Source organism: Falco cherrug, chromosome 2 (genome assembly GCF_023634085.1).
Source record: "Falco cherrug isolate bFalChe1 chromosome 2, bFalChe1.pri, whole genome shotgun sequence".
Lineage (NCBI taxonomy): Eukaryota > Metazoa > Chordata > Aves > Falconiformes > Falconidae > Falco > Falco cherrug.
The window spans coordinates 9,975,599-10,000,000 of record NC_073698.1 but is presented as its reverse complement, the minus strand read 5'-3'; the positions used below and the strand labels follow the sequence as shown (position 1 = coordinate 10,000,000).

The following is a 24,402-nucleotide window of genomic DNA, read 5'->3' as shown; positions in this document are numbered from 1 at the left end:
CTCCATGAAAATCAGAGAACTGACATGAAATTGAGGAAAAGGCAAACTAAAATATGTGGAGCTAACAACTTTCTCATCTTGGTTTTCTACTTCAATCAAAATCCTGATCATTTGAACCGGTTCAAGAGAAGGTCACACAGCAAGATGATAATCTGCAGAGTTTTCAAATGGTAACAAACCCATAAAACCTAATTTACATGGACAGCTGTGATATTAAAACCCTGGAGGACTGCAGTTTACAGGACTGCAACAGAGCAAAGTTTGGTGTTTTAGAAGGGATAATTTTTGAAAAGAGAATGTGGTTTGTTAAATTACATTTTGATATTGCATCTTGGTACGAACAGAGTTGAAAAAAATAATGAATCTACATCACAAAAGCCCAAAGTGAGGTCTGGTGAATACTGCCTATCACATCAATTGACCTGATAGCATGTTTACATACCATGCTGAATTGTGAGGACACAGGGCTGAATATGTAGATGGTTAAGGTGATTTTCATGATTTTCCTAATGTTATATTAAAACTCTCTTATCTATTCCAGAAACATTTTTTTAATAATTTGCTTCTGGCTACAGGATTAATTTGTTTTGTGTCAACACATGCAACAAGCTTCTCATCATTGGAAAGATTTTCTTGAATGTGATCGCAAAGAAAATATGGCAAGGTACATTCTCTAAATCTTCTTTAAATTAGAAAATGATTGCCAAATTAATTGTACTCTTTGGAGTTGTTTCACAGTCTTCCTCCACACTTAAATCCTGTTCTTTAGATTAATTTCTTGACTGAAATTATTAAGGGTATTTCTAGAGAATTCACAGGTGTCCTCTTGCTGCTGAAAGAATAATGTCAGTAGTGTCAATCTCAAAGACAGGCTGCAAATTCTTTGTGTACAAAACTGGAAAAAAAAATACATAGGCTGATAACGTCTTGTGCAATTGATTCCCTCACTGTATCAGCAAAGCTTTTACATCCTTGGTTTCCAAGATGTTAAACTCCATGTAAGCAAATTCATGTTGCTTTATTTGTAAACAAAAGAACAGTCTCAAGAAATCAGAGTTAGTACTGGTATTTCTAAAAAGCCTAACAAACTGAAGCCCTTTACTGGGAAAACACTAATGTCACCTCAGAAGGAACTGTCTGCTCAAATATGGTCCTAACAAAATAATTGACCATATTATGAGAGTTATGTTTCTCTCCCTGTATTGTGGTTAATAGACCAGTGGATAAAACAACGTTTTGGGGCCAGTTTATGTATGAACATTGACTTGGTGAGTGAGAGTTGTGGGTTGATTCTTTTTTCGGTACAGCAGAAGGCTGTATTTCTGTTTAAAACAATACCTCTCCGACTTACTTGCGGTAACATATGCATAAGACATTATTACAGCTTTGGCATTACATGTAACCACTGGTCTTCTCCTTTGTCACGTCCTCCAGCCACTGGAGAGATTAAGCTGTTTGTCTGTCTTAATTCTGGCCTTTTTTTCATGTCATTTCCATTTATGTTCTTTATTCAGTGGGTACTGGCTCAGGACCAATCAAGAAACTATTCACCTATATAAAAATAATTATTTTTCTGTCTTAATGCAGGCTTTGGGTATTATATGTTTTTAACCAGACTCATGTTCCTCTCACTCCAGCTTCACATCAGATAAGTAGGGAATGACAGATTTTGACTACTTCCTTTCTCATATATAAGATAGATAGATAGATATTTAAGAAAGAAACCACTGCTTTTAAGAAAAGTATGGGAACAAGAAAGAAAAACGTTTGGCCTCTCTAGTGATCTAGTAGAAACATGGAGAAGTTACTGCAGTTTTCTAAGACAGTGTAGTGGCCTCTGTACTGATACTCTCAGAAAAAAAAAAAAAAAAACAACAAAGAAAAACCCACCTGATTTTTTTTCTACCAAAACACAGTTTGAGTGAGATGGGTTTTCTTGTTCTCTTGTTCATTCTTTATCCTTTTTTACCTCTACTTCCCTCAGAGATGATCCAAGTGCTCATCCATCAGGCCTTCTTCAGAGATAGAATTCTAACCAAACAATTTTTTTTCATATATTTCTTTTTTTTCAATCCTATTTAAGTCTGAAATTATGTCTCGGAACTTCTTGGGGCCACAGTGGGATTTTTTCAAATGGCTTCCTAAAGTCAGAATTCGCATTGGGAATCTCAGTGGGGCTGCACTGTGATAGGTGTTCCTGTCAGCTCAATGCTGTGGGAGTAGCTGCATTAGAAATATGTACAATAGGGTGGGTTTGACAAATGAATAGCGCCGTGTTCTTGAGCACACCATGTCTCTGAGCTGCTTTAATGCACAGCCTAACATTTAAGCACAGAAAAAGTGGGGAAGGGAACATTTAAATTTTATATTCAGCTAGTGGCCTGCACTGGGGAAAAAACAGACAGATGTTCCCCTCACTCCCCAAAAAGAATTTTATACCTGGGTCTTGGCAATTACTTCATCAGACAGCTTTATAAATGTTAGGTTTGCTTTTTAAAGGAAATCATGGCATGTGTTCATCCCACCTAACTATAACAGTTTATAAGGCAGGTATCTGCTCCTCAATTAGTTAGTTTTGCTTCCATAAATTAGTCAATCTTAAGTTAAATTCACTTGAAGACCTCTTAGGGATGACACTAATTGCATCACCAAAGTACCAGTTCCTCTCTATTGACTGGTGCAGCTGGAAAAAGTCTCTAACCCTTGTTCTTGTGAGGAACTTTAACTGACGAGCTTCAACTGAAATAGTCCAGGAGGTTTCTGGAGGATGTGTGGAAAGTAACTTCCTGACACAGCTGGTGAGGGAGCCAGCTAGGGAAGGTGCCCCCTTGGACCTGTTGTTAGTGAGCAGAGAAGAACTTGTGGGTGATGTGGTGGCTGGAGGCCCTCTTGGGCACAGTGATCATGAAATGTTGCAGTTTTCGTTTCTCAGAGAAGGAGGAATTAACAGAACCACTATCGTGGACTTCTGGAGAGAAGACTTTGGCCTGTTTAGGAGCCTGGTTGACAAAGTCCCTTGGGAGGCAGCCCTGAAGGGCCAAGGAGCCCAGGAAGACTGGGCGTGCTTCAAGAAGGAAACCCTAAAGGCACAGAGGCAGGCTGTCCCCATGTGCTGAAAGAAGAGCCAGCGGGGCAGAAGACCGGCCCGGCTGAACAGGGAGCTTTGGCTGGCACTCAGGGAAAAAAAGACAGTTTATGACTTTTGGAAGAAGGAGAAGACCACTCAGGAGGGCTATAAGGATGTCATGAAGTTATGCAGGGAGAAAATTAGAAGGGCCAAAGCCTGGCTAGAACTTAATCTGGCTACTGAGGTAAAAGACAATAAAAAAATGTTGCTATAAATACATTAGCAACAAAAGGAGAATCTCCACTGTTTATCGGATGTGGGGGGAAACACAGTGACAAAGGATGAAGAAAAGGCTGAGGTAATTAATGTCTTCTTTGTCCGAGTTTTTAAGAGTAAGATCAGTTGCTCTCTGGTACCCACCTCCCTGAGACAGAACACAGGGACAGGGAGAAGAATGAAGCCCCCATAATCCCCCTAACACAATCTTGCCACCCCACTTAGACAAGCACAGGTCTCAGGGGCTGAATGGGATCCACTCAAGGTTACTGAAGGAGCTGACAGAAGTGCTTGCCAAGCTACTCTTCATCATTTACCACCAGTCTCGGCTAACCAGGGAGGTTCCAGGTGACTGGAAATGAGCAAATGCGATGCCCATCTACAAGAAGGGCCAGAAGGGGGATCCGGGGAACTGCAGGCCTGTCAGCCTGACCTCGGTGATGGGGAAGGTTATGGAGAAAGGTTATCCTGAGTGCCATCATCTGGCATGTGCAGGAGAACAGGCAATCACACTCAGCCAGCACCGGGTTATGAAAGGCATGTCTAACCTGATCTCCTTCTAAGACACAGTGACCCACTTAATGGATAGTGGGAAGGCTGTGGGTGTTGTCTACCATCCACAGTTCAGTAAAGCATTTGACACCATTTTTCACAGCATTCTCCTGCAGAAACTAGCTGCTCATGACTTGGATGGGTGTATTCTTCTCTGGGTAAAAAACTGGATGGATGGCCAAGCCCAAAGAGTTGTGGTGAATGGAGATAAATCCAGTTGGTGGCTGGACACAAATAGTGTTCTCCAGGGCTCAGGACTGGGGCAGCTCTGTTTAATGTCTTTATCAATGATCTGAACGAGGGGATCGAGTGCACGCTCAGGAATTTTGCAGATGACACCAAGTTGGGGGGGAGTGTTGATCTGCTTGAGGATAAGAAGGCTCTGCAGAGGGACCTGGGCAGGCTGGATTGATGGGCCAAGGTCAGTTGTATGAGGTTCAACAAGGCTCTGTGCTGGGTCCTGCACTTGGGTCACACCAGCCCCAGGCAGCGCTATGGGCTCAGGGAAGACTGAAGAGCTGTCTGGTAAATGAGCTGGGGGTGCTGGTTGACAGCTGACTGAACATGAGCCAGCAGTGTGCCCAGCTGACCAAGAAGGCAAATAACATCCTAGCTTGTATCAGCAACAGTGTGGCCAGCAGGACTACGGAAGGGATCATCCCCAAGTACTCAGCACTGGTGAGGTCACACCTAGAATGCTGGGTTCAGTTTTGGGCCCCTCGCTGCAAAAGGGACACTGAGGGGCTGGAGCGTGTCCAGGGAAGGGCAATGGAACTGGGGAAGGGGCTGGAGCACAAGTCTGATGAGGAGCGGCTGAAGTAATGGGGGTTGTTTAGCCTGGAGAGGAGGAGGCTGAGGGGGAACCTTATTGCTATCTACAGCTGCCTGAAAGGAGGCTGTAGGCAGGTGGAGGCAGGTCTCTTCTCCCAGGTAGCAAGGGATAGGACAGAAGGCAACAGTCTGAAGTTGCACCAGGGGAGGTTTGCATTGGATATTAGGAAAAGCCTCTTCACTAAAAGGGTTGTCAAGCATTGGAAGAGGCTGTTGAGGGAGGTGGTTGAATCACCACCCCTGGAGGTTGTTAAAAGACGTGTAGACGTGGTGCTTAGGGACATGGACTTGGCAGCGCTAGGTTAACAGTTGGAGTCGATGGTCTTAAAGCTCTTTTCCAACCTAAACAATTCAATGACTTTGTGATTCTATGATTATATGATTATGAAGAGAGTATAGATGACCAGAGGTGGATATCTCATTACGGTAGTCTGTGTCTGATAAGGAGTGTTCCGTTGTACACCCACTCTCAATACCTAAGTTGTACATACTTGACTGTTATTGGAAATAATTTTTGTCCATCAGCAATGAGATTATTCAGACAGCACACTACCATGGCACAACTATTTTGACCTTGAATGAAGAAGCCAGGAGAGATATTGGGGAAGCTCTAAGTATAAATGGAATATGACTGTTCAGCAGTGGTTTTGTCTTCATAAAACAGCCCTTGACATCAAGGGCCACATAGCATCCAACAATCAAACTGTTTTTCTTTCAGTTGTGTTTTCTTTTAGTAGGCATTGGTAGTCAAAGGAAAAAAAAATATTTCTTTTTATATAAGAAAAGGTTGGCTATTGTGAGAAACATGCAGTTTGACAAAGCAAACATGTTGAGTGTTTGTGTACCTAGGTTTAGCTAAGGAAAAATAGAGGAATATGAAAGTGAAGGGAACTGCATTCGGTATTTAACTATAGTTCAAATTTTCTTCATCGACCTCTTCCATTTCTGGAATGAAAAAAGCCCATTTCAGAAACTCAGAAGATTGCTCAGTGCTTGAAGTTATGCCAATAAGAAATTGAGGTGCACCTGCTTCTTCAATGGGCCATGAAAAAAACTTAATTTGACAGAAATTGTAAATTTGTGAAAAATCGCCACTCTCATTGCTGGGTCTCAAAAAAGTAGTCATCTTCAAAATACAAAGACCTTTTTGCCAACTTAGTGTTCCTATAGTAACTGCAGTAATTGTTTACCTAGGAAAGAAATATTGGAGGTTTATAATTTAAAGCTATATACCAAACATAGCACCTTTTGGTTACTGCTGGCCTTAGTTCTCTTTTTCTCTCTTTTTGATCTACTACTGGAAGTGGAAGGACTGAAATTATTCTGTGCCTATGACTCCTGCCACTCTTACAGAACCTTCCCAGCTGACATTTTGCACAGAAAGAGCTACAAGCAAGGAGACAGAGCCGGCTCCAAGTCACATTCGGTGGTAGGTGGATTGCCAGCCAGCCACGTGCTGGTGCGTCTGTGTTACTGCTGGAGCAAGGTTGTTCTGTGCTACGTGTTTCCCAGTCTTTTGCCAACCTCCTTTGTTCATGGAGGGAACAGGAATCAGATCTCAGTGTCAACAGGAGGAATCAGCTGGCTAAGAATAGCTAAAATAACAGTGTTCCAGCTGAAATGCACCAGTGGAGTGACTAGTGTGCAGCACTGCAGTGACGTTTTGCCACTTTCATTTGGAGGAAAGTTTTGTTCAGGTGAAACTCATCATGTTTATACTCTGTTTCCATGCAGGGTAGTCCTGAAGGTGGCTCTCCAACCAAAGGGCAGCTGTCCACAATAGCCAATGACCAGCTGGAATGCATGGAGCTGGGGATGGATGAGTAGCCAACCAAGAATTTATGGGTCAGGATTAAAGGGAGGGCAGGGACAGGTGACATTACAGGGGTCTGCTACAGGCCACCTGACCAGGAAGACTGAGTGGATGAGGCCCTCTATAGACAGCTGTTCAACATGGACACTGGGATTGACTGCACCCTCAGCAAGTTTGCCAATGACACCAAGCTGTGTGGTGCGGTTAACATGATGGAGGGAAGAGATGTCATCCAGAGGGACCTTGACAGGCTTGAGATGCGGGCCCGTGTGAACCTCATGAAGCTCAACAAGGCCAAGTGCAAGGTCCTGCATGTGGGTCAGGGCAATTCCAAGCACAAATACAAGCTGGGCAGAGAATGAATGGATTAAGAGCAGCCCTGAGGAGAAGGACTTGGGAGTGTTGGTGGACAAGAAGCTCAACAAGGCCCGGCAATGTGCATTTGCAGATCAAAATGCCAGCTGTATCCTGGGCTGCATCACCAGCAGCGTGGCCAGCAGGTGAAGGGAGGTGATTCTGCCCCTCTGCTCTGCTCTCATGAGACACCACCTGGAATATTTCCTCCAGCTCTGGGGCCCCCAGCATAAGGACAGGGACCTGTTGGAGTGAGTCCATAGGAGGAATGAGAAGATGATCAGAGGCTGGAGCTCCTCTCCTGTGAAGACAGGCTGAGAGTTGGGATCGTTAAGCCTGGAGGAGAGAAGGCTCCAGGGAGACCTTAGAGCAGCTGCCAGTGCCTAAAGGGGCCGACAAGGAAGCTGCAAAGGGACTTTTTACAAGGGCAGGCAGTGACAGGACAAGGGGGAATGGCTTTAAACTGAAAGGGAGTAGATTTAGATTAAATATAAGGAAGAATTTTTTTACTGTGAGGTGGTGAGGCACTGGGTAGAAATAGGAGCATCAGTATCAGATATTGAATGATATGAGAGCGCTAAATCAATTTCCACAGCACAGAAAAAAACAGTCTCAGGAAGGCATGGAGTTTCCTGAGAAGCTTAGTGTTATTTAATTTTTATTTTTTTTCAATATATAGTCATGCATTTCTACAAATTTCAATAGGGATGTCTGTCTATGTCCCCAGCACCCCAGCACTCCTTTCAATGTGTGCACACTGATTGCATTTAACTAAGTTCTTCACACATCAGTTTTGAGTCACTTGTCAAGTGCGATTGAAGTCTTTGGTAGAAAAAAGTGATGGGAATTGCACAGGAGAAGGTAGCTGGACATAAATGCATACATACTTAAAGATATTGGAAATAACAGAAGAAACAAGAAGAAATCACATAAATGTTTTTTTTTTTATTAATTTTACAAAATTGAATATGCTTATAACAATTGAAATAACATCACTGTGACCTTGAATAATAGCAATAATACTGTTATTTATAAGGTAAAATGTAAGTCAAATTTCCACAGCTGGAGTTACTGATCCTGAATACTCCTACTAATATGAATCAGAGGCGCAATGCTGCAAAAGTTCTACTTACCCATTTTGGCAAGTATAGCCACTTTAGACATGAAATTCACTTTCTGGAAAGAACAAAGATGGAATTACAGGGAGGACACATGGAACAATTCCCTAGACTAAATTAAACCATTTTGTGTTTTTTATTCAGATGCCCTGTAAACTGGTTTCATTCTCCTAAAATATTTTTTTGTGGGCAAATCTGAGGGCTTCTGTATTCTACAATTTTTTATCCACATCTGATGCACCCCATTACTCACATAAATCTCCATACATATGCATGAGTTTGTGTTTCCCTTTTATGTTCTTCTTGCAAGGGCCCTCCTCAGAGCTCTGTATTCTGTCTTCCTTTCTGATATCCTGTTTTCCACTGATGAGCATAAAGGCCAGACCAAAGGACAGCTTATAGACACCTTTAGTCATAGATTCCAAATCTAAATCTATGGCAAGAATCCTTACCCAGGGACTGCATAATGTTGGAGTTTCTAATCTAGGTTCAGTTTGAGATTCCTGAGTTTTCCCAGCTACTAAGAGCTGGGTAGCTTCCTTGCACAGAAATAGAACAGTCTTGGAAGTGTTGGGCATTTCAGGGCCTCCTTTACACCTATGCACAAGCAGGAGTCAAAAAATTAGTCATAAATTCCTGAAAAGCACACTGGTACAATATAGATATTTTTATGAGGAATAGGTACATTTTGGAATCTATGAATATAAGTGGGCACAATTTAATGCTTCTTTCTTTGTCATCCTAAACAAAATGTATAAGACAGATCAGATGAATTGCACCCTACAAAAGACAATTTCCCTGTATCCACTCTGAAGTGGACACAAAGTTTACATAAAACTCTACAAAGTAGAAATTTAAGTCAGTCCCTTGCATTCCTCAAGGTTGGAAGGACACCACCAACTAAAGATTCTGAGAGTAGCCCCTTTATTACACCCTGGCAGGCTACTGTTTTCTTTTAAAATGTGTTGTTTAGCATGCTTTGCACCTTTTTAGTCTCCTTCATAACAGACATGCCATAAGCTACTTGCCTGGGAAGCAAGAATAATTGTCTTGATTTTAACTGTGGTAAACTGTAAGCATATTAGATTGTTCCCACCTTGCTCTATCTCCTCCATCTTGTCTAGTAGGGAGTAAATATTGTATATGTATATATACATGTGTATACAAATACATTATATACTTTTGGGTTGGTTTTTTTTTTTTTTTGAGCTTGTTTTACAGATTACGTTGTAGGAAAGCAGGCACTTGGCTCACCTGGGCCAGTAGAATATCACCTTCTTGACCACACTCTGTCTTTGACTGTTGCCTGTGTCCTACAGGGTTTATTAATTTTGGAACTGAGGATAATGCAAATTAGTATTCCCTTAGCTTTATTATTTTCAGTCTTAATGTGGTAGAGTGGTTAACGAGGTTTTTGGAGATATATTATACCTGCGGATTGATTCGTACTCTTTTTACCCCTGCAATTTTCTGTACGCATGATCCTCTCAGAGTGCAGATTCAGAACATGTTCAGCCTTGCCCAATGTGTTAGTAGCTATAGGTGCTACTGCCACAGAAGTAATGACTGTTACCAATACCAGGTTTATAAAATGTATTCATTATGTCTCATTCAGGTACTGGTTTATTTATTTTTTACTGATGCTCTTGCAAACAGGTACAGGAAGCTTTCATTTTATTTACTTTAAAAATAGTGTCAAAATAGGAGGGGAAATTTTCCAGTAGAGGAAAAATAATCTACCCTCAGTGAAGAAGGCGGTGACTAATTTTTATGGGTTCTGTAAAATGGTTGTGAATGATGGGAAGGGAGGAGGGGAGAAAGGGGGAGGAAAAGAGCAAAGGAAAAGAGCCTTTTATATATCTGTATTTATTGGAATCCTGTTTAAAAGGTCAGTGAGAGGCATTAGGAATGTAAGTGCCATGGCCACCCCCATCCACTCTGTTTGCTTACTTTAATCTTTGGTCCAGCTGCTCCAAACATCTGGCACAGTGAACTCTGACTCTGGGCTGTGATTCACAAGGAGTTCTTGGGGATGTGTGTGTAGGAGCTGCTTTGCATCCACTGTGGCTGCATCCACACAACTCTGTGTCCCGCTGGTGTGGGTCACCCACCATCCTGCCAGCCAGCTGGCTGTCTCTGTTGCCAGTGAGATGTGACTGCTTTCTGACTCCCTCATCACACACAGGGTCCCGGGGGAAGGCAGAGAACTGCTGTGACACCCCAGCAAAGCCATGGCACCTCCCCTCTCCCCAGACCTCTCTGACATTGCTTCCTTCCAGGGCCCCTGTGCACAGTAATACTACTTTGCCTTCAGTCTCACCTTAACCTCCTACAGACACATCCCTTCCCTCCTTCCTCCAACCTGTGCTTTCTCTACAAATATTTGTCCCTTCTTTTTCTCTGTCTTCAGCCTCCCAACCTTCCAGTAATTTCATGGCCCATGGTTAATAGGAAAGACAATGTCTGAGGGGAGCAAGAGTGTGAGGAGGAAGAAGAAGGATGCTCTCTACCCATCACCCCACCAGGGCAGTGACAGGAATGGAGAAGCCCTTGGTAACTAGTAGGCTTTCCACTCCCACGTAACCTATCTCCATCCCCTCAAGCACCAGCTCAGAGGCTCCTGGAGCTGAGCAGATGGAACAAACAGTGAGAGCCACACGTGCACATACCCACAGTGCCCTCTGTTTTAAGGACTAGGCTCTGCCAGGCCTTCAGCAACTGGAGGAACCAGGAGAGCTGGAGAATGATGTGAAGCAGGTGCCAGATGATGGGCTCCCAGCCAGTCCCAGGCTGGGACTGAAGGAGGATGTGAAGGAGAAAGAGGCCAGGCTCCACACCTGGTAAGGACATACAGGATCCCTACCCTTCACCCTCTGGGACAAAAATCAAGCCAGTAATCTGGTGGAAGAGAGACAGCCGTAAAGAGATCACAGAGGTTTAGGAGCATGGATAAAGCCACAGCAAGACTGTCCTTCCTCTGCTCCTCAACAACTTCATCAAAGTTACCTCAGACGGGCAGAGGTGCAGAGAAGGACATGATGCAGGTTGGATGTAGCAATGTAGTCACCCTGGGGGAGCCACATCAAGCAGCAGCTAGGATTTGGGTTATTCAGTAGTTGTTTAAAAAAAAAAATAAATATTTTAAGCAGCAACATGAGAGGGGGAACCAACAGGGAGTGCCAGGCTGTGGAGCAGCAGCAGAGAAGGGCTGTTAATTCTCAGAAATGGATGCACGAGCTAATCCTCCCCTACAAATACAGCCTGGTAAATGGTTGGACCCAGCAGCCTTTTAAATGCCAAATCAGCTCTTACTTAAATGGCATTTGCTTTATTATTTATTTATTTATTTATTTACTAAGGATAGCGGTGAACGAAGAGACCATCTCTGTCTGGCAATGTGTTGAGATGGTTCCGTGCCTGTCGTTGCTGCTGTTGCAATAAGGAGTGTGGGGAGGTGTTAAGTTTGTCAGGGCTCAGGCTACCTAGGACCCCTCCTACCCGCCCCCCGCCTCCCCAGCCCCCCACCCCCAATCCCCAGAGCCATCGTGCCCGGCCATGTGCCAGGGGGGTCCTGCCCACCCCGGGCGGCGGACCGGTGCGGTGCGGTGCGGTGCCGCCGGCGGGAGAGGAGCGGGACGGCGGGGTGTGAATGAGGGCAGGAGCCTGGGTGTGTAGGGCTGAGCCGTGAGAGGGAGGAGGAGAAGGGGGGGAGCCGGGGGGGAAGCTTTGGGAGGGTGCAGGGATGCCGGAGGAGAAGGTAAAGCCTCGGCTGGCTTCGGAGGGAAAGGTGAACCCAGAAAAGGTGGATGTGTGGGGAGCAGGTAGCCAGCTGTGAGAAAGGTGCTGTGGGGTTTGTGGGAGGGTGGGGTAGCAGAAGGGCCGGGGGGCACCGAGCTTGTGGGCAGAAGGCAGGCAAAGAAGCAGCCTGCCTGTGGGCTCGCAGGAACGGTCCAGTGATGCTGGTTGAGAAGCCAGGGGGCTGGCAGGGAACTGCAGCGCCTGTGGGTCCAGGGAGCCCGGGGCGGGGGAGCAGAGGGGAGGGAGCTCGGCAGGGCCGGGGGGGCTGCAGGTGGCACCTGCGGCGGCGAGGAGCCGGGGGGGCGGCCGGCGGGGAGAGGAGCGGGGGGGGCACATCCCGCCGGCAGCCAAGGGCAGGGGCATCGCTCCTCTTCCCACCGTGCCCGGTGCTGCCGCCCCGCAGCCAAGGGAAGGGGCGAGGGCTGAAGAGGGCGACCCGTCCTTCCAGTGGCAAACAGTCCCCCCTTGCTGCCTGATAGCGCTGTCTCAGTGTGTATTTGTGTGTGTGTAGTGGGGGGTGGCCGCTGCTCTCGCCCCCTCCCCCGCACCCCGTGTCCCCTTGCCAGGGAGCAGCAGGTAGAGCCCAGGGCTGGCAGGCTGCTTGGTTTCCTAGAGGGATCTGTGCCACTTGGTGGCACTAAAAAGTTGTGCTGAAGCCCGGTGCTCTCCCGGTTTGAAGGGCCCCCTCGGCCCCCAGGCGCGGACCAGCAGGTGCTGCAGAGGGTCCCGGGGGGACGGGAAAACTTTGGCGGAGCCAGTTCGCAAAAGGCCGCCGGGACTGCAGGGGTAAACTCTTCCCCGCCACTCGGTTTTAAACACACTCCCGAAGCAGCTATCGCTTTTATTTTTATTTTCTTCTTTTTTTTTTTTTTTTTTCCTCTCTTTTTCTTCGGATAATGCTGTTCTGAGCTGATCACCACTTTCTTACCTGCTGGAGGGTAGGGACGGGAGGGAAGTGTCAGTTTATGGGGGGACTTTGCAACCTTCAGAGCATCTGGAGAGATTTTCTCGCTGGGCAGAATGCAGGAAATGCAGAGCGGTTGCCGCCGTGAATGTATGAGGAGGGGCGGAGGTGTTTAAGCAGGTGGGTCAAGCTGCAGCAAGTATTTAGGAAGACCAAGGCTGTGGTGGCAGAGAGCAAAAATCCGTCTGTTGTTTCATCGTTTGTTTGTTTATTCCTCCTCCTCACGCCCGCCCCCCACCCCCACCCCCCACCCCCCCTCCTTAAATCCAGGGACCATTCACGCCTCTTGCAAATGAGACTTGGGCGATGCTGAGAGAACAGCGTGTTGCATGGCGTGTGTGTATGTGCGTGCGTTCGCGGGGGTAGGGTACTCGGTCCTCAGCATTTGCCTGTGATCAGAAGAAAACAGGATGTGCCCGTAGCTGGAGGAGTGACAATGCTAGCCGAGTGGGGCTCACCTGCTGGTGATCTTTGCAGAAGCATTTGAGGATTATTCAGCTCCAGAAGGTTTGTGCAAGGAATGCTATCTCTGCCGTGGCTGAAAATAGGAGGTGCCTACCCCTACCCGTCTTGATTATTGCCACCAAAAGGACCCCTTTGCCGCCACTGTAGGAAGAAGCAATAGCTACTGCTGACAAGGTAATGCTGCGGGGTGGGAGAGAGGATTTGTATGCCCTGGGCTGCAGACAGAAACCCTGTGGATAGGGCAGGAACTCTTTCCCCTCCCTCCCTCCCTCCCGCCTGCTTTTTCTCTGTGCCCTGGTTGCCGGAGGACAAGCACGGCTCCTGGGGGGGCAGCAAGCCAAGCGGTGGGGTGCACCTCCAGGGGCTGTTGGGGCATCAACGGGTCGGGGCGCTGGAGGGCAGCAGGCACTGATCCCTCGCCAGGAGCAGGATATGTGTGGGGCTGGGGGGGACTGGTGCACTGCAATACCTGGGCTCGGTGGTGCGTGTGATATAGCCCTTCTGTTCACCAGTGGGGATTTGTCTTGCCAGGAAGGGATAATGGAAACGGGGATGAATTTGTTTTCCAGAGACGGCCAGGCTTAGCTCAGCCATAGACTTTTCTGTGTGACCTTGGGACAAATCACTTTGGCTCTGCTCGGCGAGTCCCGTCTGTTCCTTATTTAATAATCGGAGCTAATGTCTCTGTGTGCAAAAACGATTCATTAAGGGTTGAGAAGGACAGCGATACCACTAACCGAGCAGGGAAGCAGAGACCTAAAAACCAGTGTATATACACACATCTACGTCTGTATGCACAGCCACTTAGTTGTAGCAGTGCAGGTGGCTATGCTGGGAGTTAACCTTGCCCAATAGTTTGCCCTAAGACCTAGCTCCATGTATTTAATTATTTATAAAAAAATGTGCTCCTGCATGACAAATGTGACCATCGTGGCAATTTTTATCACTGGTTGATTTTTAGGTTGGGGTTTTTTTTCTGTATTTAAACCTGCCGGGAGGCGAACGCTGGCGGCGGGCGGTGCTCAGCACCAGGGACAGCACCCGCCCCGCCGCTGCCCGCCCGCCGCCCGCCCCGCCGCTGCCCGCCGCCCGCCGCTCGCTGCCCATCCGCTGCCCATCCGCTGCCCATCCGCTGCCCGCTTCCCGCCTGCCGCCCGCTTCCCGCTGCTCGCTGCCCGCCGCCCGCTGCCCATCCACTGCCCGCCCGCTTCCCGCTGCCCGCTGCCCGCCCGCCTCGCCGCTGCTCGTCTTCCGCTGCCCTCCCCGCTGCTGCCCGCCGCCCGCTGCCCTCTGCCCGCCCCCTGCCCGCTGCCCGCCCCGCCGCTGCCCGCCCGCTGCCCGCCGCCCGCTGCCCGCCGCCCGCCGCCCGCTGCCCGCTGCCCGCCGCCCGCCCGCCCCGCCGTCGCCCGCTGCCCGCCGCCTGCCGCCTGCTGCCCGCCTCCGGCAGACAGCCTGTCCTGCACTCCGGGGCTCCGCCGTCCCGGCACCCCCACTTCCATTCCATCTCCTCCCTGAGAAGGGCTCCCTGGTGGCGGTGGGGGTGACTGGGTGTAGGGGGCGGCCGGGCGTTTCTTTCTTCTAGTCTTGAGGACAAAGTGGGGGATCATCTCGACAGTGGAGTGGCGGAGGATCATCTTGAAAATATACCAGTCTAAACAATCCTGAAAGAGAAAGATGTATAGAGGAGTTAACTGCCAGGCTCTTTTATATTCCATGACTTTTTTCGTTACCGTATTCCTAAACATCTCTATCACATGCCAATATTTTGCAAATTCCCAAATACTTTAACTACATGTTGATATTTATGCTACATGATCAGGGATGCCAGGGTTAATTATTATTCCAAATCATCAGAGAGTATTTCTGGGGTCTCCATATAGATTCTTTGTCATTTTATTTGCCAGCGTGTTTATGGCTTTTTTGATTTAGTGGTAGTACTGGAATGCCACTGTAACACCACTCTCATTGCAACTTGCTAGAAAATGTCTTTTGGAATTGCTATTGCTTTTTTCTTGATCACCTCCTCCAGATCATACAGTTTTGTTAATAAAATGACTAAGATTACAGCTGAAATCCCACCAGAGCTATTAGTTCCTGCATCATATGGTATAACAGGTTTTGGTAACAGCAGCAGTAAGTAGTATATTTAGTGGAATCGCAGAGATCATTGCAAGTTTTGCTGGGAAGTTAAGCACCTATATATTAAAACCAAAATTGTTTCATGAACCAGAAACTGCGTGTGTGTGGGCATAATATGGGGAAGAACTTCTTGGGATCACTAAGGATCTGGCCGATAATTATAGTAGCCTGTGTTTATTATCTATGAAGGCATGAGATCAACACATTAGCCTGTCATTTTCACTAGCGGTTCTGGCCAAATGGTTAAAATTCTTCTGTGCCGCTTAGTTTCCTCCTATTTCTAAGTGGAATTACAGAAAACTGATTCATAGTCTCTCCTGTCATACCAGGCTGTTTCCTTTGTCAAGGGGCTTGATCCAGTGCTCACTGGAATTCACAGAGCTGATACTGCAACGACTAATGTTTGTTTGATCTTTTTAATTTTTTAAAATTATTTTTTTCTTTGTGAACAGAAAATTTAAACAGCAGTAGAAAATGAAAAACAGAATAGTGTGCTCATATTTCCGGATTTTCATCTGAAGGCCATGTGAGTGCATCAGGTTTTCTGTGACCAAAGTGAATTACCTCTGAGGAGTGGGTGTGGGGGACCTCCTGCCAACTGAGCCCCCCCCACCGTACTGGGGAGTAGGCTGCCAGAACAGCTTCAACCGGGTGCTTAGAGTTTGCAGTGCAAATAGCCAGCAGAACTGAGCAAAGGCTTAGCATCCTGAAGGTGCACTTTTTCCTCACATTGGTTCCCATCAGGATGAACCAAAAGGTTTCTCTCCTTATGTAATTGTTTTTCTAAGGCTATTCGATCTTTTGCTCTCTAAAAATCTTCACTGTGAGGTGAGTGGCAGGACTGACACTACTTGCTAAAATTTTGCTTCTCTGATAGTGAACCCTAGGTTAGATTCTTGGGATATGCTGATTTGATCCATATCTGTATCAACATATATTATGTCATATCTGATGGCGTTGAATTAATTGCAGTATGTATGGTAAGTAAGTGTCTGGAAAGCATTTAGTCAGCAGGTAGCCTATACAAACGTAGCGTGTAAGTAAAATTTGTCACTACAAAACAATGAGTTTTGGGACCTTACATTTTTGTGGTTGCTCTGATCACAAAAATCCTTTAAAGAGACTAAACTTTAGATAAGTTTTTACGGTTGTTTGACCAATAGCGTTCTTCATGTGCTTAACACTAAGCCTATGCCTAAGTGCTTTCATGGATTGGACCGTCACAGATCTCACTCCTTCACAGCGCTGGTCTATGATTCAGTAATCTGCATTTTATTTTTATTACTTAAATCTGCCTGAAGATTTAGACACTTATGAATGAACAGGCTGCAAATGTATGAACTTGTAACAAAAAAAGAAACCTGAATAGAAGTGTTGCTCTTTCTCTCTTTTTAAGCCTTTTTTTTTTTTTCTTTTTTTTTTTTTTCCCTGGTAGAAAACAGGCTAAATCAAACCCTTCCTTTTGCTGAGTTCGTGTTTTACCTGTTAGAAGCCATACAGCCAAGAGAATTCAGACTGCAAGAGACAGGCCCTTCACTCCGGGGTCACTAGTGGGCGCTGCTATAATAACCTAAGTCACAGCGGGAAAGGGTTTCCTTCTCCAGGTTTAAACACAGTTACACCTGCGGTAGTAGAAGCCCTTAAGTCAGACAAGCCCTATGGATAAACTCTCAGCCACGGACAGAGTGGAAAATCAGCCCTTCGTGAACTGCTGTTCCTAGTTTGCTTTTTGATCCAGATTTAATTCATGCCATTGGATGTTAGTTACATCTCTTCTCGGTTTTTTCGGTCTGTACAGACTCTTCAATATAGATGGACTTGCATTTGAGGTTAAAATAAATAATTTTGAGGAGTGATGTTTCATGGAATTTTACAGACGCTCATTTTCTACTCGGTTAAACCTCAACATGAAGTAGCTGGAACTCTGCCCTAAAGGAGCAGCTGAGAATATCTCCTGACAGAGACTGGCATATAAAGTTTTTGCTGCCAGGGAGAGCAAGGTTATAGGAACATGTTGAGTGCTTCATCAGATCTGTGTCTTCAGCCATCTGGGTAGCCCTTAAATTTTTGTCTAGGGCAAGACCGAGCAAAGGACAGATAGGCAGAATTCTCCTTCTGCCTTACTACTTCTGCAGTTGCTCCAAGTGTGAAGCTAGTGCACCAGAAGACCGAGACCAAAGTGTCTGTCATCTATTGTTAAAGCATGTGACTTCAGGATTAATTTGCAGTTAGATCCATAGCTGAAATAAGCTAGGAACCTTGATACACTGCTAATTAAGTGCCTGATTCCATTTTGCCTATGTTGCAGTAAATTGGGAAGAACTCCCTTGACACTGAAGAAAATTGAACAGTGTGAAAAGTAAATTTGACCCTAAGTGCTGTGTATGTTGATTTGCTTGTCCATCAATGAAAACAAGTAAATGCAGATAAATTGTTAATTGGGAAACAATTCCCGTTACTTTATGCATGCATTCAAGAGTTCACTGTCTTTGATGCTGCTGATGCTTGTGTTCTCAGTCTGAAAGCTATAGCATGCCAAATTCCCTTTGGGGTTATCCCTAACAATTTAAACAGGAGTTATAGTTAAGCTTATGAAATTTTGCTTGATTTTATTTTAGTACTCATCCTCCTTGTAATAATAAGCTTCCTGTAGTAGGAAAGAATGGTAATCAAAATGTGGAATGACTTGTATGTGATTGTCTTGGGACAGAGGAGCAGTTAAATTGTATATTCGAACAGTTCCCTTGGCCGTCTTCTCTTCAGGAAGATGTTCTCCAGGAAATGTAATTACCGTGTATAGTCTATCAGCTCTCTGCTCAGCTATTTTGGCCTAAAATGGGACATGTTACCCGATTACTCTCAGGGCATCTTCACATGGCATAACCAGCTGTATCCAGTGGAAGGATGATGACAGGCAATAAGCATGAATTGAAATACAGAAAATTCTGTTTAAACATAAAAAAGAACACTTTTTATTGTCTCTGTGGTCAAACAGGTTGCCCAGCAAAATTGTGGAGTCTCCATCCTCACAGATATTAAAAACCTGACTGGACAGGAGGCTGAGAAACCTGCTTTAGTTCAACTTGCTTTAAGCAGGGTGGATGGACCAGACAGCTTCCCAAGGTCCCCTCCTGCCTCAGCCATTCTATGATTTTTAGGTTTGTGAGAGTGAGAGTAAGCCCATAGAACCAGATGTCTATTATACAAGTACAAATCCGTCTACATTTAGCAGGCTCACTTAGCCATGCCAATATAAATTCCAAGTTGTTGCACTGCATCGTGAAAGCCCACAGAAAGCATTTGCTTCGGATGCTTTGGATATGAGTCCTATCTAATACCACAAAACATAAGCAGTTTACTTGGTGTTAATAGTAACAGCTTTGTAAGTCCTAAGCAAATTGACTTTCACTTTAGTACAGTGGAATATGTGAAAAAAGTTGATTAATTATGGAGCAATTGCAGTCTGCATCTGGCCCCTTCTTTTCCCATGGATGCCATGGAGTGGAAGGATTTGATTGCTTTCAGATCTTGCTTTTGGGCTCTAGGAACCCCCTAGCCATGAGATCAGCTAATATTATGGAACTATAAATACAAAGGAGTTCTTCAGCTTTATTTCATTCTTTACCCTGTAGTTTTATACTGATAGATACAACTGTAGACAGAGAAGATCAAACAGCTGTTCTTTGAAGTGAAGAAGATACAAATGGCCTTACTGCCCTCTGGTTCTCATATATCCTGTATGGAAATTGTTTAATCTATAGATGTAAGACCAAGAACACCATTATTAAAGGTGACCAGAAACCTGGTAAATGTGTGTAGTAGAAATAAAATTGTGTATGGGGATTAGACTATGTTTTGCTTGTCATAAACTTGCCCCCAATCCTCTGAGCTCTCTCTATTCATACATATGCAGCTGCACAGGCAGGTAGGTTATAAAAAGGCATCTAATTGTATATCCAGTTACAGTCTAAGGCAGAGCTGGCATATGGTACATATACTTGCGCTCTGTACATGTAGCCTTAATTTGAGAAGCTCAGAAAAATAAGCATCCATGGTTTTAAATAACAGATATTATTTCTGTTGAAGTGTTAATAAGTTAGTAAATAATTCATATTTTTAAAAAGTGATAATGCATTCAATTAATTGGAGGTATTAGAATTTAATAGCTGTGATATTGCACAAAGATATCCCCTGTCATTCATCCTTTGGACTGCTTGCAAATTATACGGTACTGTCTTCAGAGTCACGGAACAAACAATTGGAAGACATAAGCAGTAGTGATATTCTGTAATTAGAGGCTAATTAACTTGAATTGAACTGCTGTTATTCCTTAGTGGCAAAAGGCTGCAGTATTGATAAGCCAGCTCTTCACAGAGAGAAAAAAAAAAAAAAAACCAACTTCAAGAGTTCTACAGTTGTCTGGATCTTATTTCATTGTTAACACTTTCTATTACTAAAGATTAATATTACATGGAATTATTAATATTGAAATTAATATTAAAAACGTTCTATTCAATGTTTTCTCTTTTTAAGGATCTGGATTTCATTTGAGAACACTCACTGAAACTATGGCATGATTTCCTCTGTGTAAATAATGTATAATTTATAGGTGTCTACGTAAAATAATAATTAATCAAGGGGTTTAAGCTGAAAGAGTGTAGATTTAGATTAGATATTAGGAAGAAATTGTTCACTGTGCGGGTGGTGAGACACTGGCCCAGGCTGCCCAGAGCAGCTGTGGGTGCCCCATCCCTGGCAGGGCTCAAGGCCAGGCTGGACGGGGCTGGGAGCAGCCTGGGCTGGTGGAAGGTCCCTGCCCATGGCAGGGGGGTGGGACTAGGTGATCTTTAAGGTCCCTTCCAAACCAAACCAGTCTGCGATTCTAACATCAAGAAGAAAAGTGTTTTTAGGTTTTCCTGTCTCAGAATCAGGAATATTTTCACTCTGACATTGTACTGAATGACCTAGCTGTGAGGGGTAAATTCAAGATTAAAATACTGCTTGATTTTCAACCTGGAAGAAACAGGCAAATTTTCTGTGCCAAGGGTTTCTTTTACTTTACAACATCTGAGCATTGTTAGAGTAATTGTTAATGGATTAGAAATGATTGGTAGGTCTGAAACATATGGAGACTTATTTTTTTTTATTACATCAAAAATTTCTGTCAATAAAACTGAGGTCGGGCTCTGTCCCAGAATTTTGCAGTTGTTCTGTCAGTAATGAAACAGGGCATGTGGTTCATTACGTAGCTCAGCTTCTTCCTAGAGTTAAGAGTGTACTTAATTTTCTGTACTATCAATGGATTCACTGGCAGGTGTAGAAAAATAGATGATACTTTAATGTGCTCAGGGATCAAGAACTGGACAAACTATGTTTTAAGCACTATGTTTAAAACCAGAAGCATCCTGCCGCAAATCCACTGTTAGGTACTGAACATTTTCAAGTAGATGTTCAAGTTCCATTAACCACAGCCCAAGATACGAATTCTTTGCTGATTCTTTCTCTCTCTCTTTTTTTTTTTTTTTTACCATTCAGCAACACTAAAGCTGATTGCAGATTGCATTGCAGACTATCAGCAAACATAGCAGATCAAATGTTTTAGGCACTAACATATCTGTATAGTCTCTGTGTTGACTTCTTTCTACCAGAGAAGTCAGTATAGCTGTCTACAGTACCAGGATTTGTCTAATTAATTGCTTGTTGGCAATTTTTGATTTAAGGATATAGAAAAATGAAAATCATTTGACTGCTTTGTTGTTTTAGAATTGTTGTTCCTCTGCTGAAACATTCACTGCTTAAAACAACTATTAATACCAAAATCAGTTATCTTAATCCTAACTTATTTTAAAAGTAAATTTGTTTCATGTTATCTCTTACAAAGAAAAAAAAGATTTACAGATTTGAAGAATCAGATTCTGCATTCCTTAGAATATTTCAAGAACAGCTCTGTTTGTCAACAGCAGTTGCCTAGTGCTGTAATTGATAACATAGTACAGCTCAAGGCAAATTTGTTTGACCTATGCATTTGTGATATACAAAGTTCTGAAAGTGAAGTGAGTTAGTTTTGAAGACACATGTTAGAAATGGCAACATCTTTCTTCTATGGAATTAAATACTTGCTTGTCTTTTGTGCTTTTGAAAATATTTCCCAAAAGAATTTTTAAACGAGTGTGTTAAGGAGAAATATACCGATATATACCAGCAGAAGCACAAGCCTAAGATGATGAAACACTGAAGTACAATGAAATTTTCCAGCTTGAAAATGACAGAAGCAAGTTTATACAGGAGACAATGTATTACAGTCATAGAGAGCAGTAGGAATAGGTGCAATTTTGAAACAGATTATAAAGCTGATTTCATAACGAATTTTAAAGCTCTTTCTCTTATTTATTACTTTTTAAGGTTATGAGGATTATGATAACATGTGCAGCTCTGCATAGCTGTCCACTCAGAGATGATGGTGACTTCTTAGAGAATACACGCAAACTCCTGGTTAACCATCAACATAGTGCTCCTTCTATCCAAGAGATTCGATAACTGCTTTTCACCAGCTCTCCGATTTTGTTCCATCATGTTGTCTCTACCAGCCTAAACCATTTCCTAAAATGGTCCTTTTTCTGTTCCTTGCAATCCTGTTATTGAAGGAAGATGTCTGTGGGAACTTTGGAATTCTGGTTTCAGCACAGGCCAATGAGAGAAGGGTGGTTGCACACATGCCTGGTGATATTATCATTGGAGCTCTGTTCTCTGTCCACCATCAACCAACTGTTGACAAGGTTCATGAGAGGAAATGTGGAGAGGTAAGAGAGCAGTATGGCATTCAGAGAGTGGAGGCGATGCTACATACCCTTGACAGAATTAATTTGGACCCTACACTGTTGCCAAATATAACGCTAGGATGTGAAATAAGGGACTCCTGCTGGCATTCTGCTGTGGCTCTGGAGCAGAGCATCGAGTTTATAAGGGACTCTCTTATTTCATCAGAAGAAGAGGAAGGGATGGTGCGATGTGTGGATGGATCATCATCATCTTTCCGCTCCAAGAAACCCATTGTTGGTGTCATTGGACCTGGCTCTAGCTCAGTTGCTATCCAAGTCCAGAACTTGTTGCAGCTTTTCAATATACCTCAGATTGCTTACTCTGCCACAAGCATGGACCTAAGTGACAAAACTCTGTTCAAGTATTTTATGAGAGTGGTGCCATCTGATGCCCAGCAAGCACGGGCAATGGTGGACATTGTAAAGCGCTATAACTGGACCTATGTTTCAGCTGTACATACTGAAGGTAAGAGGTTATTTTTTTCCATATAAGAAAGCCCTCAAACTACTTTGATGTGGTCTAATAGATACATGATGACAGTTTGATGTTGTTGATTTTTTGCTAGTCAGTTGTCAACAGTATAGACTTAATAATAACTTCACATTGCCTATGGGGCTGTAGTAGCATCATGTTGATAATGGCTGAAAACAAAGTTTGAAATAGAAAATTGTGTGCTCTAGGGCCACTTCTTGGTAAACGTGCTTACTCTGTAGTCTCCTAAGAGATCTTAATTTAATTTAGTTGGCATTTATTTTTCTTTATCTACCAATCAGTGTATTTATGTAGAAGAATCATTTTGACTATATTAGTACCAATGGCTAATGAGAAAGCATCTGGTCTTCCTAGTGCAGAAGAGAGCTAAATCATCATTTGAAACTGTGGCTGAGTCAGAACGTGTTCCTGCTTAATATCTGAGCCACAGAGGCACAAATACTAGAAAACATGTAATTCTGACTACTATTTGAATGCAAGTTGTCCCAGCTCCTCGAGACCAGAACTGCTTCTATCACTTTTACAGTACTCCATGGAGTATTGCACCCACTTCTTGCTCTGCATCTGGCCGTTGGTTTCAGGAGTGAGCAAGAGAAGTCTCCTCGAATCTTATTCACATATGTATGCTCCATCAGATGTCCAGAAAATCAGAACCATGTGCTAAATTGTTTTTCTCTTTTTATTAATTTGAGTTAGAGCTTAAGCTTTTTACCCAGTGTTCAGAAGAGTATGTGATTGAAGGGAAATGCTATGGAAAAGCTTACCTGATTTGGTTATTCCTTGTATTGACAGAGTTGAATGGGTTCATCTTGCTATAAGTGACTGGAATTTTATACTGCCTTAAGATGAGATTTCACCAGTCCCTTTCTAATGACACCACCACTTAATAAGTTTCTGGAATTACATTCTGTGATGAATTTTAGGATCTCACCTGGTCGCCTCTGCTCAAACAAACAAATGCCGAATGGAAGGCTCAAAATACGATCTGGGAATGAAAAATGTTATTAAGAGACTGAGTAGTGGTGACGATGTTGCTGAACAGCAGCAGATGCTGCTGGCTTTATTACAACCAATAGAAAGCAGATTGTCCTTCCCACACACTGAGTATGCTTCTCTGGCAGACTTTATACTATTCAAAGCCCTTTTTTGGGAGATGCTGGTCCCATGCTAGTATGTAGAGATCTTTTTCCTCCTACAGATACGTAGAGAGCTTGATCTGCAGTATTAAAAATAAATAAGAACTTGCATGCAGATTGTTGCAATCATGTTTCCGTCATGATAATGAAATCCGGTAAATAACTGCAGCCTCTTTTGTATGGGGATGCATGAATATATTAGCAGTTTAGTATAGCAGTGTATAAATCACTCTACAGCACATCATGTAGTGAAGGTATTGTGTGCCAGCTGATGCCTTTGGCATGGCTTGGTGTGCAGCCTTTGCTTCACAAATAAGTATGAATAACATCATAGTCAAAAATAATGCCACTGATGCATTACATTAGCATAGGATTTTATATCCTGACTACTTTTGATGACTTGTCTAATTTTTGCTATGAACAACTTTTACACCTCTGCTTATTGATAGCAGATGCTTATATATTCAGTGTGGGAATTTTCAAGCTTGTATCAAGATCTGATTCCTCACAGAGTGAGAATACTTACTTTTACTGCTTCCCGTGGACACTGTTTGGAGCAGATGGTAACATATGGCACG

At 44.0% G+C, this 24,402-nt stretch overlaps 1 protein-coding gene across 1 annotated transcript; it reads left to right on the top strand.

Annotated features, from left to right (window-relative positions):
* The first annotated feature begins 13,081 nt into the window (after positions 1-13,081).
* LOC114014607 (metabotropic glutamate receptor 5-like) lies at positions 13,082-23,859 on the top strand. Its single transcript, XM_027799001.2, has 3 exons — positions 13,082-13,412; positions 21,780-22,661; positions 23,612-23,859. Exons 2-3 carry the CDS (start codon positions 21,983-21,985, stop codon positions 23,857-23,859), a joined length of 927 nt encoding a protein of 308 aa, XP_027654802.2. The 5' UTR covers positions 13,082-13,412; positions 21,780-21,982.
* Positions 23,860-24,402: the final 543 nt, after the last annotated feature.

Excerpts from the sequence above, each read along its gene's own strand:
- LOC114014607 (XM_027799001.2), top strand. The coding sequence starts at position 21,983 with ATGGTCCTTTTTCTGTTCCTTGCAATCCTGTTATTGAAGGAAGATGTC. Across the intron at positions 22,662-23,611 it reads TTCAGCTGTACATACTGAAG|GATCTCACCTGGTCGCCTCT; the intron begins GTAAGAGGTTAT and ends GATGAATTTTAG.